General features: G+C 31.8%; 1 protein-coding gene across 1 annotated transcript in view; it reads left to right on the top strand.

Annotated features, from left to right (window-relative positions):
* LOC106690192 (WASH complex subunit 4) overlaps positions 1 to 13,241 on the top strand; it is a 79,649-nt gene that overhangs the window by 28,273 nt on the left and 38,135 nt on the right. Inside the window, exons 3-4 of the mRNA XM_067050260.1 lie at positions 1,582 to 1,825; positions 2,608 to 2,810. Coding sequence (XP_066906361.1) covers positions 1,582 to 1,825; positions 2,608 to 2,810 — 447 coding nt within the window. The remainder of the gene's footprint in view (positions 1 to 1,581; positions 1,826 to 2,607; positions 2,811 to 13,241) is intronic.

The raw sequence follows: 13,241 nt of genomic DNA, 5'->3' as shown, positions 1-13,241 counted from the left end.
TAATTGAAAATACAGTAAATTAAAGGAAAAATAGAAATCAAGGAATAGTGCAAATGAATAATATTCAGAAAATAAATCATTTGGAAAAATCCCTAACTGTTGTGCGACAATCAATGTTTACATGTAACCTCAAGGCAGGTTTTGTTTTTGGAGGGAACAGTTGTTGTCTGGACAGAGAAGAGAAAGGACGTCTTAAGTATGAAGAGGTCCTCATCAATTTCTGTCAAGAAGGAAGCCATTTTAGACGCCAGGACAGAAGAATAAGAAAAAAGAAATCATCAAAGGAAGATCGTAGAGCTTGGTTAGTTTTTGTATACATAAAGTTAGATACATGTGTAAAATAGATTTTAAATTTAATTATTGTAAATGCCTGTTCTGATTTTCTAGTAACAACACGCCCTGAGATTAAGAGTCTTTTTATATTATACAAGTTAAATATAATTCTATTATCTATTTGATATTAAAGTTCTTAATTTGAACCCAAGTTATCTTTGATATTTGAAAAAAGTTATAAAACGAGCAAAGATTCTTCTTATTTTATTTTTAATATTTTTAAAATTATTACAATATATAAGTTACGGTCTGTGTCAGCTGTTATTTCGATGTAAGCTGACTGGGGGGTTCAGCTGATCGAATGTATATAAAGAGATGTACCAAACCCAATAAAGCCAGTATTTTACAGCGTGACAGATCTTATTCCTTCTCTTTTTTACAAGTTTTGCTTTCACTGATACTTAAGTGGTGCCGAAACCCGGGACCTTTAGATACCAAAGTAAATTTTGCTTTAGAACGAAGAACACGTGCATCATTTACACAGCGTATTGCAAATAATTAGACAATTTGGGCTCAAATTATCAGGAGAGAAATCATCGTTGGGGCAGGAACAAATAAATTTTTTGGGCCACATGATTTCCAGGGAAGGAGTTAAACCCGACGCGGATAAAGTCGCAGTTATACAGAAGATGACTGTCTGTGGATGTGAAGGGAGTTTGGAGGTTGCTGGGAACTTTAAATTATTACCTAAGATTTGTGACAAAAATGGCTGAGTACCTCATCCCACTCAATAACCTTCTTAAGAAAGGCAGCAATGGCGCACCAGATGTAGGACAAGTCGTCGGAAGCAGTGTTCGCAGCTCTCCGATTGTGGTTCCAATTCTAGGGAGTTTTAGAGCGTATCTCATCAGATTCAGGCAGAGAATTCGACAATGCCATGATTTGAACAGAAATGAAGGACCTGGACGTAACATGGCATCTCAACACACTAGGGCACCCCAAGAGCAAAGGAAGCATAGAGCGACTTCATGCCATGTTAAGTGACCATCTATTTAAATAGTTACTTTGCTGACAGTAAATAATTCAGATAAGTTTTTAGTGTTTTGGTAATGAAGAACTCATTGGGTTTTGATGCATAGTCCATTTTATTTGTATTGTTTAAGAATGATACCCCAAGAATGTTGTTCTCAATTTTTGTCTGTATCATAATCTCTAATATCATATTATTTAAGTCAACTTTATTTATCAGTTTATAAGAAAATGTATAATAAAAATTGATGTTGAAAAAATGATATCGTATTATTTTAGGTCAACTTTATTTATCAGTTTTTAAGAAGAAAGTTGCTTCATTGTTCTCAATTTTTGTATGATGAACATATCAATTCTCGGCTAACCAAAGATTTGAAGTATTTTAATCAACAAAAGTTATTAAAAATTTCTCTATATCCTTATGAAAGAGCTGAGAAATTCAATAAAGGTATAATTCGACTAAAAAATTCATCAGAGGGTTTATCTTATTTAGACCAATATCGTATTTTGATTTCACAAATAGGTAATGTATATAAAATTAATTTAATTTAATTTAGTTAGTGCTTACTATTTTCTAAAATTTTATTTTTGTTGCCTATTTTGCTTTCGCCAATAGATAATGACCATGAAATTAATTTACTTTTATAGAGATAGTGCTTACTGCTTGTTATTTTCTAAAGTTTTTATATTCTCCTGATTTATGTTTTATAAATGTATTTTTCTTTTTCTAGTTACCAAAATGTTACAAACGTTCTTGCACTGTACCAAGATCATTGATTTTTAAATCATATTTTTACTTTTATAATTATTTTAAAACTCACATGTTTTCATTAAATAATTTCTTATATCGAATTATGTACCTCAACAATCTTTGTGTGTTGTTTACTGAACCATATTAAATAGCTAGTAGGTTAGATACTTCTAGGTTACAAAGTGACTTCACCACTAAAAAAAAACTTAATTCACCATAACCAGCTCCTACCATTTCATTTTGAATCCAAATCTCCTTTCTGAAGTCTATTGGGATTACTAGTTTCTAATATTACCCATGTTCCTTTAACTCCCTTAATAAATTTTCCCTATGGTGGTAATATAACTGCCTGTCCCTGTTTCTCCAGTCAGAATAAGCACATGGCTGTGATGCTACTTTCTCCAGTTTAGTCTCATACCAATGGTCTTCGCTGTGTAATTCTGTATTTACATTAATTGATTGATTCACAGAGTAATATATAATACTTAAGAAGTTGTCCTTTTTCTGAACTTTAATTTCATAATTACTTTCTAAATATATACTTTTGTTTTTAGGTAATGCACTTGGATATGTAAGAATGATTCATTCAGGTGGCCTACATCATTCCGTAGCATCAATGGCATATTTTCCATTTAATGATTACATTGCTATTTCTGAAAGTAATAAAAATTATATGATACATAATGCTATTGATAATTTTGAAGTAACCCTACTTAATGCACTTTATCATTTAAATGGAGAAACGGATGCTTTAAAAGTAAGTTGGTTTATAGACTACAAATTTCTTTTAGCGTATTATGATGAAAGTAACACATGTAAAAATGAATTGTTTAATATGTGCCAATTTATTAATTTACTTTTCAGGCTTTATTCATGGGTATATAAAACAACTTAGGAGCAGAATAAGAACAGTGTAATATATGTATTGCAATGAACAGTATACTTTATTTTTTTAAATACTTAGGTTTTCTTCATATTCATATTTAACCCCCTCTTACCCTATCATCTTACCCATAAAAATCATTTGTGATTTTTAATTTTTTTTTTTTACAAACTTTTATTTTACCTAAATACTGTGGAACCTTGGTTTAATTAATCTCAAAAGCTTTAGAAAAAAATTGTTATATTGAGTTTCATTATATCGACTTGAAGATCATCAAAACAGTTAATATCTGTGGTATGATAAATAATAAACATGTTGTAATTGAAATATTTACATTGTATGTTTATGGTATTCTTTTCATAACTAGAAAAATAGTGGTGCTTACAATGCATTGTAAATTACTGTACATTAATCGTATACTAAAAATTATATTACAAAAATATCTACATACATCCAGTGATGCGCGTCCAAACCCTAATCTACCATATCAATCCATGCCTATCCATTGGTTCAGTGTCTATTAACATTTTAGGGATCTGTTTGTTATAAAGCCGTACAATCTTATATGCCCATCATACTTACACAATGCTATAACCTGAATTATATTTACTGGGTGCAGTTCCTAGGGCCATCTGCAGCTCTGGGAGTTGAAGTGCAGGTCTTTGCAACCTGGGAACTTGACCCCCCACCATGGTTAGAATTGGGTGGTACCCAGTAGATCTTGGTAATTTCCTAGGACAGCAAATCTTATGCATAAGCTAGGATTTTATGCTTCATTCTGACTTGCATCCCATCATTTTTGCATGCCATTCTTCTAATCACCTTTTATATGGCTAAGTTGAACAGCATTGGCAAAAGTCCATCTCCCTGTCTCAGACCTGTTCCAACTTCAAAGGCTTAAGATACTTCAACTTGTATCAGAACTCTGCATTTAGGATCATTTGTACAAACTTTAATCGATGTTACTAACTTCCTGAGAACCCTAATTCAGTCATAATCTTCCAAATACGGTTTCTGTTCACAGAATCATAGGCTACTTTGAAATTAACAAATAAGACATCCTAATCTACTTCCCATCATTTTTCGAATATGTGTTTTTGGATGAAGATCTAATCTAGTGTGATCCTTCCTCTCCTGAACCCTACTTAGTGGCCACCGGTTATACTCTCGTAATACCAAGATATCCTATTTAGCAGGATATTAGTCATTATCTTATAGGGCACCAGAAGGAGTGCTATGCCTTTGTAGTTGCCACACTCATACATGGAACCGTACTTAGGATAGGATAGATTAGGCCTGTGTACCAGGCCTCTGGTATTTTTCCTCCTCACATATATTTCCCTGTCCGACGCAATTCTGTCAGGCACGCCATCAAATTGGATGATGGAAAAGGCCTTTTCACATAAATAAGTTGTGGAGAATTGAATCAGAATTTTCATCACCTGTTCACTAAGAAAAGTGTATTAAATTTTTATGGAAAGCCAAAACAGATCTTGATAAGGATGAATGAAATTTAAATTTGAGAGTTTCAATGGATGATAGGTCGATGAGGCTTTCTTTTAGATGCATGGTTAGATTATTACCTCGAATTTCCGCTGCTATCTAATGTATTATCCTCATATTACCATGTCTGAGATCTTCATTCTTTGGGTAATAATGAGCTAAAGATTCTGTAAATGATTCCAAGTGCTTTTTAACTAGGGTTACTACTTGCTAGTTAACATCATTTTCCTTCATGAATTCATCAAAATTAGAAAACATTTGCTGATCATCTTCAACCAACCGTGTTTGCCACAGTAATATTTTCTTTTTGAAACGCATCCATTTTACTTTTTAGTGTGAACACATCCGTAAGTTGTCCTTGCAAGGATATGTTTAGTTCATTTAACAGGGGAAAATATCTGCCAGGTATGCAAGCTTTGATAGCCATTCATTGTTAGACAAAAATTTTTGCAATCTTGGTTTATTTTGTTCCTGGAAAAATAATTTGACTTCTTCCCACAAGGCGAATAGTCTGGTCAGTATTTTGTCTCTTGACAGCCATCTCACCTCAGCATGAGAAAGATGAGTATACTCGGAACCCATTTATTTACCAAGTGTCTCAAATATTCAAGAATTGAATTGTGTCGAATTTTCTTTATAATTTTAATGGCATTTGATAATACTCAATGTAGTTCTGGGGACATTTTTTTCACTGCAAATGGTTCTCGATGTATAATGCAGTGTGTAGATAAAATGTCTGGATTTCCAAACATTCTTCACCTTTGAAACAATTCCTGAAAGATATCCAGTCATATTTGCAGCACCGTCTGTGCATATCTCAATACATTTTTTTCATTTCAATTTCATGTTCCCAGAAATAACTATTAAGAATTTCAAAAATCACTTATTTTATCTGGCAAATTAAGCGAACAAAGTTGTTCTTGATATAGCTCTCCTTTATACTCAAACCTCACAAAACAAAGAAGGAATGCTTTGTTGGTAATGTCTGTAGATTCGTCTAGTTGTATTGAATAAATTGATGAATTTTTCACCATTTTTATTATGATTTTTAATGTTTTTGGCTATATCTTCGATTCTGGGCTTGATAATATAAGCAGATGTAGGAATTACTTTCAATTTCTGAACAGTCTGTATTCCCAAAATCTGTTCACAGGCTTTTAACATGCTAGACTTAATTAATTCTTATCCAATCGTGTGCAGTCTGCATTTGCAGTCTGATTTGCCATGAGATATTTAGAAAAGTCAAACTAATTTTATTCCAATAAATATAAAATAAAAGAAAATATGCACATGGTTAAGATTTAAGATAATATCTGTCCTAAAAAAACACCAATATACAAAAGAAAATAGACAAAAACTTCCTTAATAACCCAACTAATATATTGAATATATTTTATATTTAACTCAATACATCCAGAAGCCCACCTTTAAATGCTTCAACTGGGGAGAAGATTAGGAGAGTATGTGTAGCGCAGACACGTTATAGGTTAGTTTCTTGTGTGTGTTATATTTTAAGTTTTAAAGTGATTGTTGGTTAACACCTTTGTGGTGTGTCAGTCCTGATAGATTCTAGGAGGAGTGATAGTGAGAGTATTTGTGTTTTGACGAGGAATATGGGAGACTATAGTGAGTTAAAAAGGTGACCATGTGCTATACAGGGTATTCAGAGCTTTGTGCGTAGCTGGAAGAGTTTGGGTTCCCTCCAAAGGTTAACGAGCACTTTTGATGTTTCATAGGGTCTATAAAACATCAACCTATGACGTAGGCAATACCTAATACATTATTTCAGCTAAAATGCCTCAATCCATGAAACTAAAACATCCTGATAATTGCATTGGACTCAGGAAACAGAATGGAATGCCCTGAACTATAAAGTACCTCAAAATCAGTTTTGAAAAAGAAGATAAGAAATTTATTAACTTCAGTCCCTTCAAGGTATGCAAGTTGGTAAAAAGCTGTGCATTAAACTCCAAAATCTCTTTCTCGATTTCATTCTCCAGAAATCAACACCTGCTTGGTAGAGGAACTTCAGAACAAACTACAAGACAAAGGTGTCACAGAAGTAAATATTCAAGAAGTTTGAAAAAATTAATTGACAATGTTACAAAAATTCCAACGTCCTTGTGGATTTTAACCTTTGCTAGTTTGGACCTTCCAGGTAGTTATAAACTTGATTTTATTAACATAAAAGTCAGACCCTACATTCTCAACCCAGTTTAATGTTTCAAATGTTATATATAGGGAGATGGTCAGGGTTGCGGTCAATAGTGAAACAAAAATAGTTTACAACTATTTATTTTCCAACGTTTAACGTTCCAACGTTAGTTGTAAACTATTTTTGTTTCACTATTGACCGCAACCCTGACCATCTCCCTATATATCAATTTTTATGTTCAACTATACATACATATATTCAAATGTTATACTTTCAACCATTTTTGTGTTAACTGTCAGAAACATATTTGTGGAAAATGTAGACTTCTTTTTCATGAAGGTGAATGTATGAATGAAATAAAATGTATTAATTACTCTGGCTAATAATATAACATATGATATACAAAATATTTTAAAACACCTTAATTACCCTTGTGAAGTGAAATTAGTTGGTAGTGCTAAAAAAGGAGGCCAGTTCAGCAGTTATCAACTTCTATCCATAAATGACTATTTTATGACATTTATAAAAAAAATTATATATTGTAATTTTAATGCTTAATTTATATTTATATTTTACTATTTAAGTTTTAAGTTATTTCTATTATATAAGAAATTACATTCCTTTTATTAATAAAAAATGTTTTCTCTATATTCCAAATATTCCTGCATCTAATAGTAATAAAGCTAAAATTTTGAAATTAAAAATGTTTAAAAGATAAAATTTATAATTCGATTAATATTGAATAGTTGGAAATTAGAATAATTTGTATTCAGTTTATTATATTTTTATGTGTGTTGTTTTCAAAATAATAAAAACCTGTAGTTAAATGTATTTTTATTCTGTCTCCATTCATAACGCACACTCACACACTGAGTGTAATATTCAAAATTTATTTAAAATAAATATAAGGAAATTTAATAGTTTTTATTTATTCTCAGATCTAAAATATAGCTTTGAAGATGACAAGGTTAAATGAAAAGATCAAATATTAAATAGATATGAGAATTTTATTTAAAATTATATATAATATTATTAACTCTAAACTCAGGGGGATTTTCCAGATGATCATATCACAAAGATACTTAACTAAATTAATGGCTACTTTTACAAATATAATTAAATCCTAGGTAGAGCAAACTAACCAATTATATATGCTTGTATGATGAATGATGGTTCTCAATGTCTTCCTTCTAAAGATGCTACCCCTAAGAGTAGCTAAAAGCTTGGTCCTCTTCTTAGCTTCCAGGGTAGGTCCAATCCACTGGTGATCCAGACAAATAGTGATGTTCCTTTAATAATATAATCTTCTTGGATGACTGCTGACTCTAGATATCTTCTTATTAAATATCTACCTATGACAGTAGACAAAGGGTGGTCCACACCAACTGTATCCTGATGTCATCCCCTCGACCTCTCAACCACCAACTCCTACCAACTCCTCTGTTTCATTTCTTCATTGTTCGATCGTAGAAGAAATAATGTCGATTGTAGCACTACCGCTCTAATTCACTCACAATGATTCACGATGTAAATACTTCATTAATAATTCTTATCGTCTTATATTTCTTCTTGAATTAAATTATACTATAATCTTGTTAGAGAAACAATAAAAGTTGAAAACATTTCAATCTATCGTACTCAACAAAGCAGTAATTCCACAAATTTCGGAAGGATGCATGCTGCCATCTTCATATATTTTGAAACAAGTTTATTTTGGACTCCACAGCTTCTGAATGATGAAATTAGTTAGCTTGTTTTTTGGTTTAATAAAAGAAAATCAACTAACATTAATGTTGTATATTGTATATTTATACATAAAATAAAACCAATATACATAAAAAACAACTATTTATAAAAAAGGAGGATATTACAATATATATATTGTAATATGCTCTTTTTTATTAAATAGTATATTTTGGTGTATAAAGAGTTTTTATATGTTTTATTTTATGTATCATTTTAATATTCATTGTTTTGTTTATCCAAAAAGCAAGCTAACCAAGTTTCATTGTTTATAATAACTTCGTGATACTAAAAACCAAGATGGCGGTATGTTGAATCAAGGCCATGTTGAGCAGATTCAAATATCATAAAAAACTATTTTAACTCTTCCCATCATAATTGAAAATACAGTAAATTAAAGGAAAAATAGAAATCAAGGAATAGTGCAAATGAATAATATTCAGAAAATAAATCATTTGGAAAAATCCCTAACTGTTGTGCGACAATCAATGTTTACATGTAACCTCAAGGCAGGTTTTGTTTTTGGAGGGAACAGTTGTTGTCTGGACAGAGAAGAGAAAGGACGTCTTAAGTATGAAGAGGTCCTCATCAATTTCTGTCAAGAAGGAAGCCATTTTAGACGCCAGGACAGAAGAATAAGAAAAAAGAAATCATCAAAGGAAGATCGTAGAGCTTGGTTAGTTTTTGTATACATAAAGTTAGATACATGTGTAAAATAGATTTTAAATTTAATTATTGTAAATGCCTGTTCTGATTTTCTAGTAACAACACGCCCTGAGATTAAGAGTCTTTTTATATTATACAAGTTAAATATAATTCTATTATCTATTTGATATTAAAGTTCTTAATTTGAACCCAAGTTATCTTTGATATTTGAAAAAAGTTATAAAACGAGCAAAGATTCTTCTTATTTTATTTTTAATATTTTTAAAATTATTACAATATATAAGTTACGGTCTGTGTCAGCTGTTATTTCGATGTAAGCTGACTGGGGGGTTCAGCTGATCGAATGTATATAAAGAGATGTACCAAACCCAATAAAGCCAGTATTTTACAGCGTGACAGATCTTATTCCTTCTCTTTTTTACAAGTTTTGCTTTCACTGATACTTAAGTGGTGCCGAAACCCGGGACCTTTAGATACCAAAGTAAATTTTGCTTTAGAACGAAGAACACGTGCATCATTTACACAGCGTATTGCAAATAATTAGACAATTTGGGCTCAAATTATCAGGAGAGAAATCATCGTTGGGGCAGGAACAAATAAATTTTTTGGGCCACATAATTTCCAGGGAAGGAGTTAAACCCGACGCGGATAAAGTCGCAGTTATACAGAAGATGACTGTCTGTGGATGTGAAGGGAGTTTGGAGGTTGCTGGGAACTTTAAATTATTACCTAAGATTTGTGACAAAAATGGCTGAGTACCTCATCCCACTCAATAACCTTCTTAAGAAAGGCAGCAATGGCGCACCAGATGTAGGACAAGTCGTCGGAAGCAGTGTTCGCAGCTCTCCGATTGTGGTTCCAATTCTAGGGAGTTTTAGAGCGTATCTCATCAGATTCAGGCAGAGAATTCGACAATGCCATGATTTGAACAGAAATGAAGGACCTGGACGTAACATGGCATCTCAACACACTAGGGCACCCCAAGAGCAAAGGAAGCATAGAGCGACTTCATGCCATGTTAAGTGACCATCTTCGCTTTTATCAGATTGACAAGGGATTGGAACCAGATCTAGTAATGGCTATAGCGGCATATAATCATTCAGGGACCAGCTGATTGAATGTATATGAAGAGATGTACCGAACTCAATAAAGCCAGTATTTTACAGCAGTTCAAGCATGTTAAATCTTCTTCCTTCTATTTTTTTTTTAAGTTGTGCTTTTGCCAATACTTAAGATATATATAAAATTATTGAATAAGTGTAATCCTTGTAAACTATAAAAAAAAAATAAAATGTAAGTATATCATTATGTAAGTATATAAAGAGCTTCAAAAAATTATAAGAACAAACAGTTCATAAAAACACCACCTATCAGGTACACTTCACAATTAACTCATATAAAACAAAAATAGTTTACAACTATTTATTTTCCGACGTTTCGCCCCACTTTGCAGGGCTTCATCAGGGCTAAAAAGATACAATAAGGCAATTTAAGCTAGGATAATTATTATGTAAAAATAAAGTGATAAGAAATTACATATAAATAAAAGGAAGGAAGACAGTATCAAAAAAATAGTATCAATATAAAATAAAATTGAATAAACAATGATAAGAATAAAAAATAAGTAACAATGGTAAGAGTAAAAACTTTTGAAAAATACAGTTAAAAAAGTGCAGAAGACGAACAAAAAAAAAAATTAGATATTAAATAAACGTCTTGAAAGAATAATTATAAATAAAAAAATAATAATGATAATAAATGAGCAAAGAACAATTCAGGACCACCTACCTGTTCAAAGGTAAAGGTTGAACAGAAGGCGACAATAAAGCGGAAATGTGGAGGATTGGGGAGGAGGTGGCCAGCCGTTTAACAGCTAATATTTCTATTTCAAATACGTCGCATATACAGGAAGTAGTCATAAAGATATGACGAAAAATGAAAAATGATAAGAGAAAGATACAGAAATATGATAATAATAATAACTCTAATAATTTTCTAATTTAGGAATAACTATGTAAAATTAGAATGACACATATCGTTACTAATAATACGAGTATATACTTAAGAAAATATAGTTAAAGTAGTTAATACAATATAGGATATAATAACAATGATTGTAAAAGAAGTAACTAATTATAAGTAAAAGTAAATAAAGAGTAATTATGATAAATAGTTGACCGTAGATGATGAACGAGGAGAAGATGGTTGGGGGTGCGGTCAATGATAAACACAAATAAGTTCGATTAGGCATTTGATTTTCCAGCGAACAGCCCTGAAGAAGGCTAGAAACTCTAGCCGAAACGTTGGCACATTAAAAATAGGTTAATTGAACTTATTTGTGTTTATCATTGGCCGCACCCCCAACCATCTTCTCCTCGTAAATAAAGAATAGTATTAAAAAAAAAAAAATTACTAAGAAAAAAGTAAGAAAAATAATTAGACAATGATAACAACTGTAGTATTTATTTAACGTTAAAATAATCATTTATCTACACTGATAATAGTAATAGTAAAGATAACAGGAGTAACATGAATAATATAAAGTGAAAGCTAATTTCTTATAATTATTTACCTCCTCGACTGTACGGACTTCCTAAAATCCACAAACCTGGCAACCCCCTTCGCCCCATCATATCCAATATTAATGCTCCATCTTCTAAACTTAGCCAATTCCTCCTTCCGTCTCTTCATTTCCTAAGCCATGACAACCCTTACAACATCCATAACTCTTTCCAATCACGAGAACAATTAATATCCCTTAGAATTCCCGCTAACTTCATTCTTACTTCATTTGATGCTGAAAGCCTCTTCACCAACATACCCATCGACAAAGCACTCCAAATTGTGGAAAAAACTGGTCTACAATAGAGCCATATACCACTCTTAACTTAGCCTCATTTCTTGAATCACTTGAACTATGTTGCAAATCCGGATATTTAACTTTTCAGGGAAATTTCTTTCATCAAACATCAGGTCTCGCCATGGGAAACTATCTCATACCCGGTCTCTCTAACATTGTGCTTAACGACCTCTTTGATTTCGTCATCCCGTTATTCCATAACAACATTTTATTTATCAACAAATATGTAGACGACCTTTTTCTCATTCTAAACCCTGATAAAATCCCTCATATCCTTTCTTCTTTTAACTCTTACCACCCTCGCCTTCATTTCACCGTTGAAACCGATACTAACTCTTCCCTCCCCTTTCTTGGCCTGCTTATTATAAAGAATAATGACGGCTCCTTGTCCACTGACTGGTATAACAAACCCTCTTACTCCGGTAGGCTACTTAACTATTTTTCTCAGCACCCCACCATCAAAAAATTAATATTGCCAAAAATCTCCCTTCCATATGTCTCCTCCCTCACTGACAACATTCAAAAATTCCTAAAATCAACAATCCCTTCACTACGAGATTTCCTAGGACTCAAATCTCAAAATAAACTCTCTTACTTTTTTACTAATACTAAGGATCCTATTCCTCTCCAATACCGCTCTAACGTTGTTTACCGGATTCCTTGCTCCTCCTCCAACTGTAATTCTTCATATATAGGCGAAACTAAGGACCACCTCAGTTCACGTATCTCTCAACATAAATTATCTATAACTTCCCACAACTCAGCCACTTCTAAACTTTCATAACATGCCCTTACACTTAATCATGCTTTTCATTTTGACCATACAACTATTTTAGCCACTGTTCCAAATTACCAAAAGAGACCCATCTCAGAATCCATTTATATACATCTTAAACCCCTTATATACATATATACATATCCTTATATACATTATATACATCTTGAAACCACAAAATCGATAAAAACTGTATCTCGCATACCTACAGCCATATATTAAACTTAATTAAGACTAAATAATTTTACGCTCATTTTATCATCACCAAAGTTTTGGTTTTTCACCTGTTTGTTATCTCTCTATCGCTGCATTTACTTATATTTATTCATCTATGTTTTATCAACTTTCACATTTACTTTGTTTTGTTTTTTGTAAACGTTTACTTCACATGTTTCCATTAACTTATTTCATTATCATCACCTATATTGTTAACATTCCATCACAATTTTTCACTTATTTCTATACTTTATTACTTATTTTTAATCTTTTTATGTTCTTCTTTTTACATCTCACCTTGTACTTTTATATATATTTTTATTTTATTTTGTAAACTTTCACTTCCGATTTTTAAATTACCTTATTTCACTTTATATTATTCATGTT

This window comes from Halyomorpha halys, unplaced genomic scaffold, assembly GCF_000696795.3.
Source record: "Halyomorpha halys isolate HHAL.00 unplaced genomic scaffold, Hhal_1.1 Scaffold1608.1, whole genome shotgun sequence".
NCBI lineage: Eukaryota > Metazoa > Arthropoda > Insecta > Hemiptera > Pentatomidae > Halyomorpha > Halyomorpha halys.
Note: the sequence above shows the minus strand (reverse complement) of the source record. Positions and strands in the feature narration are given on the sequence as shown.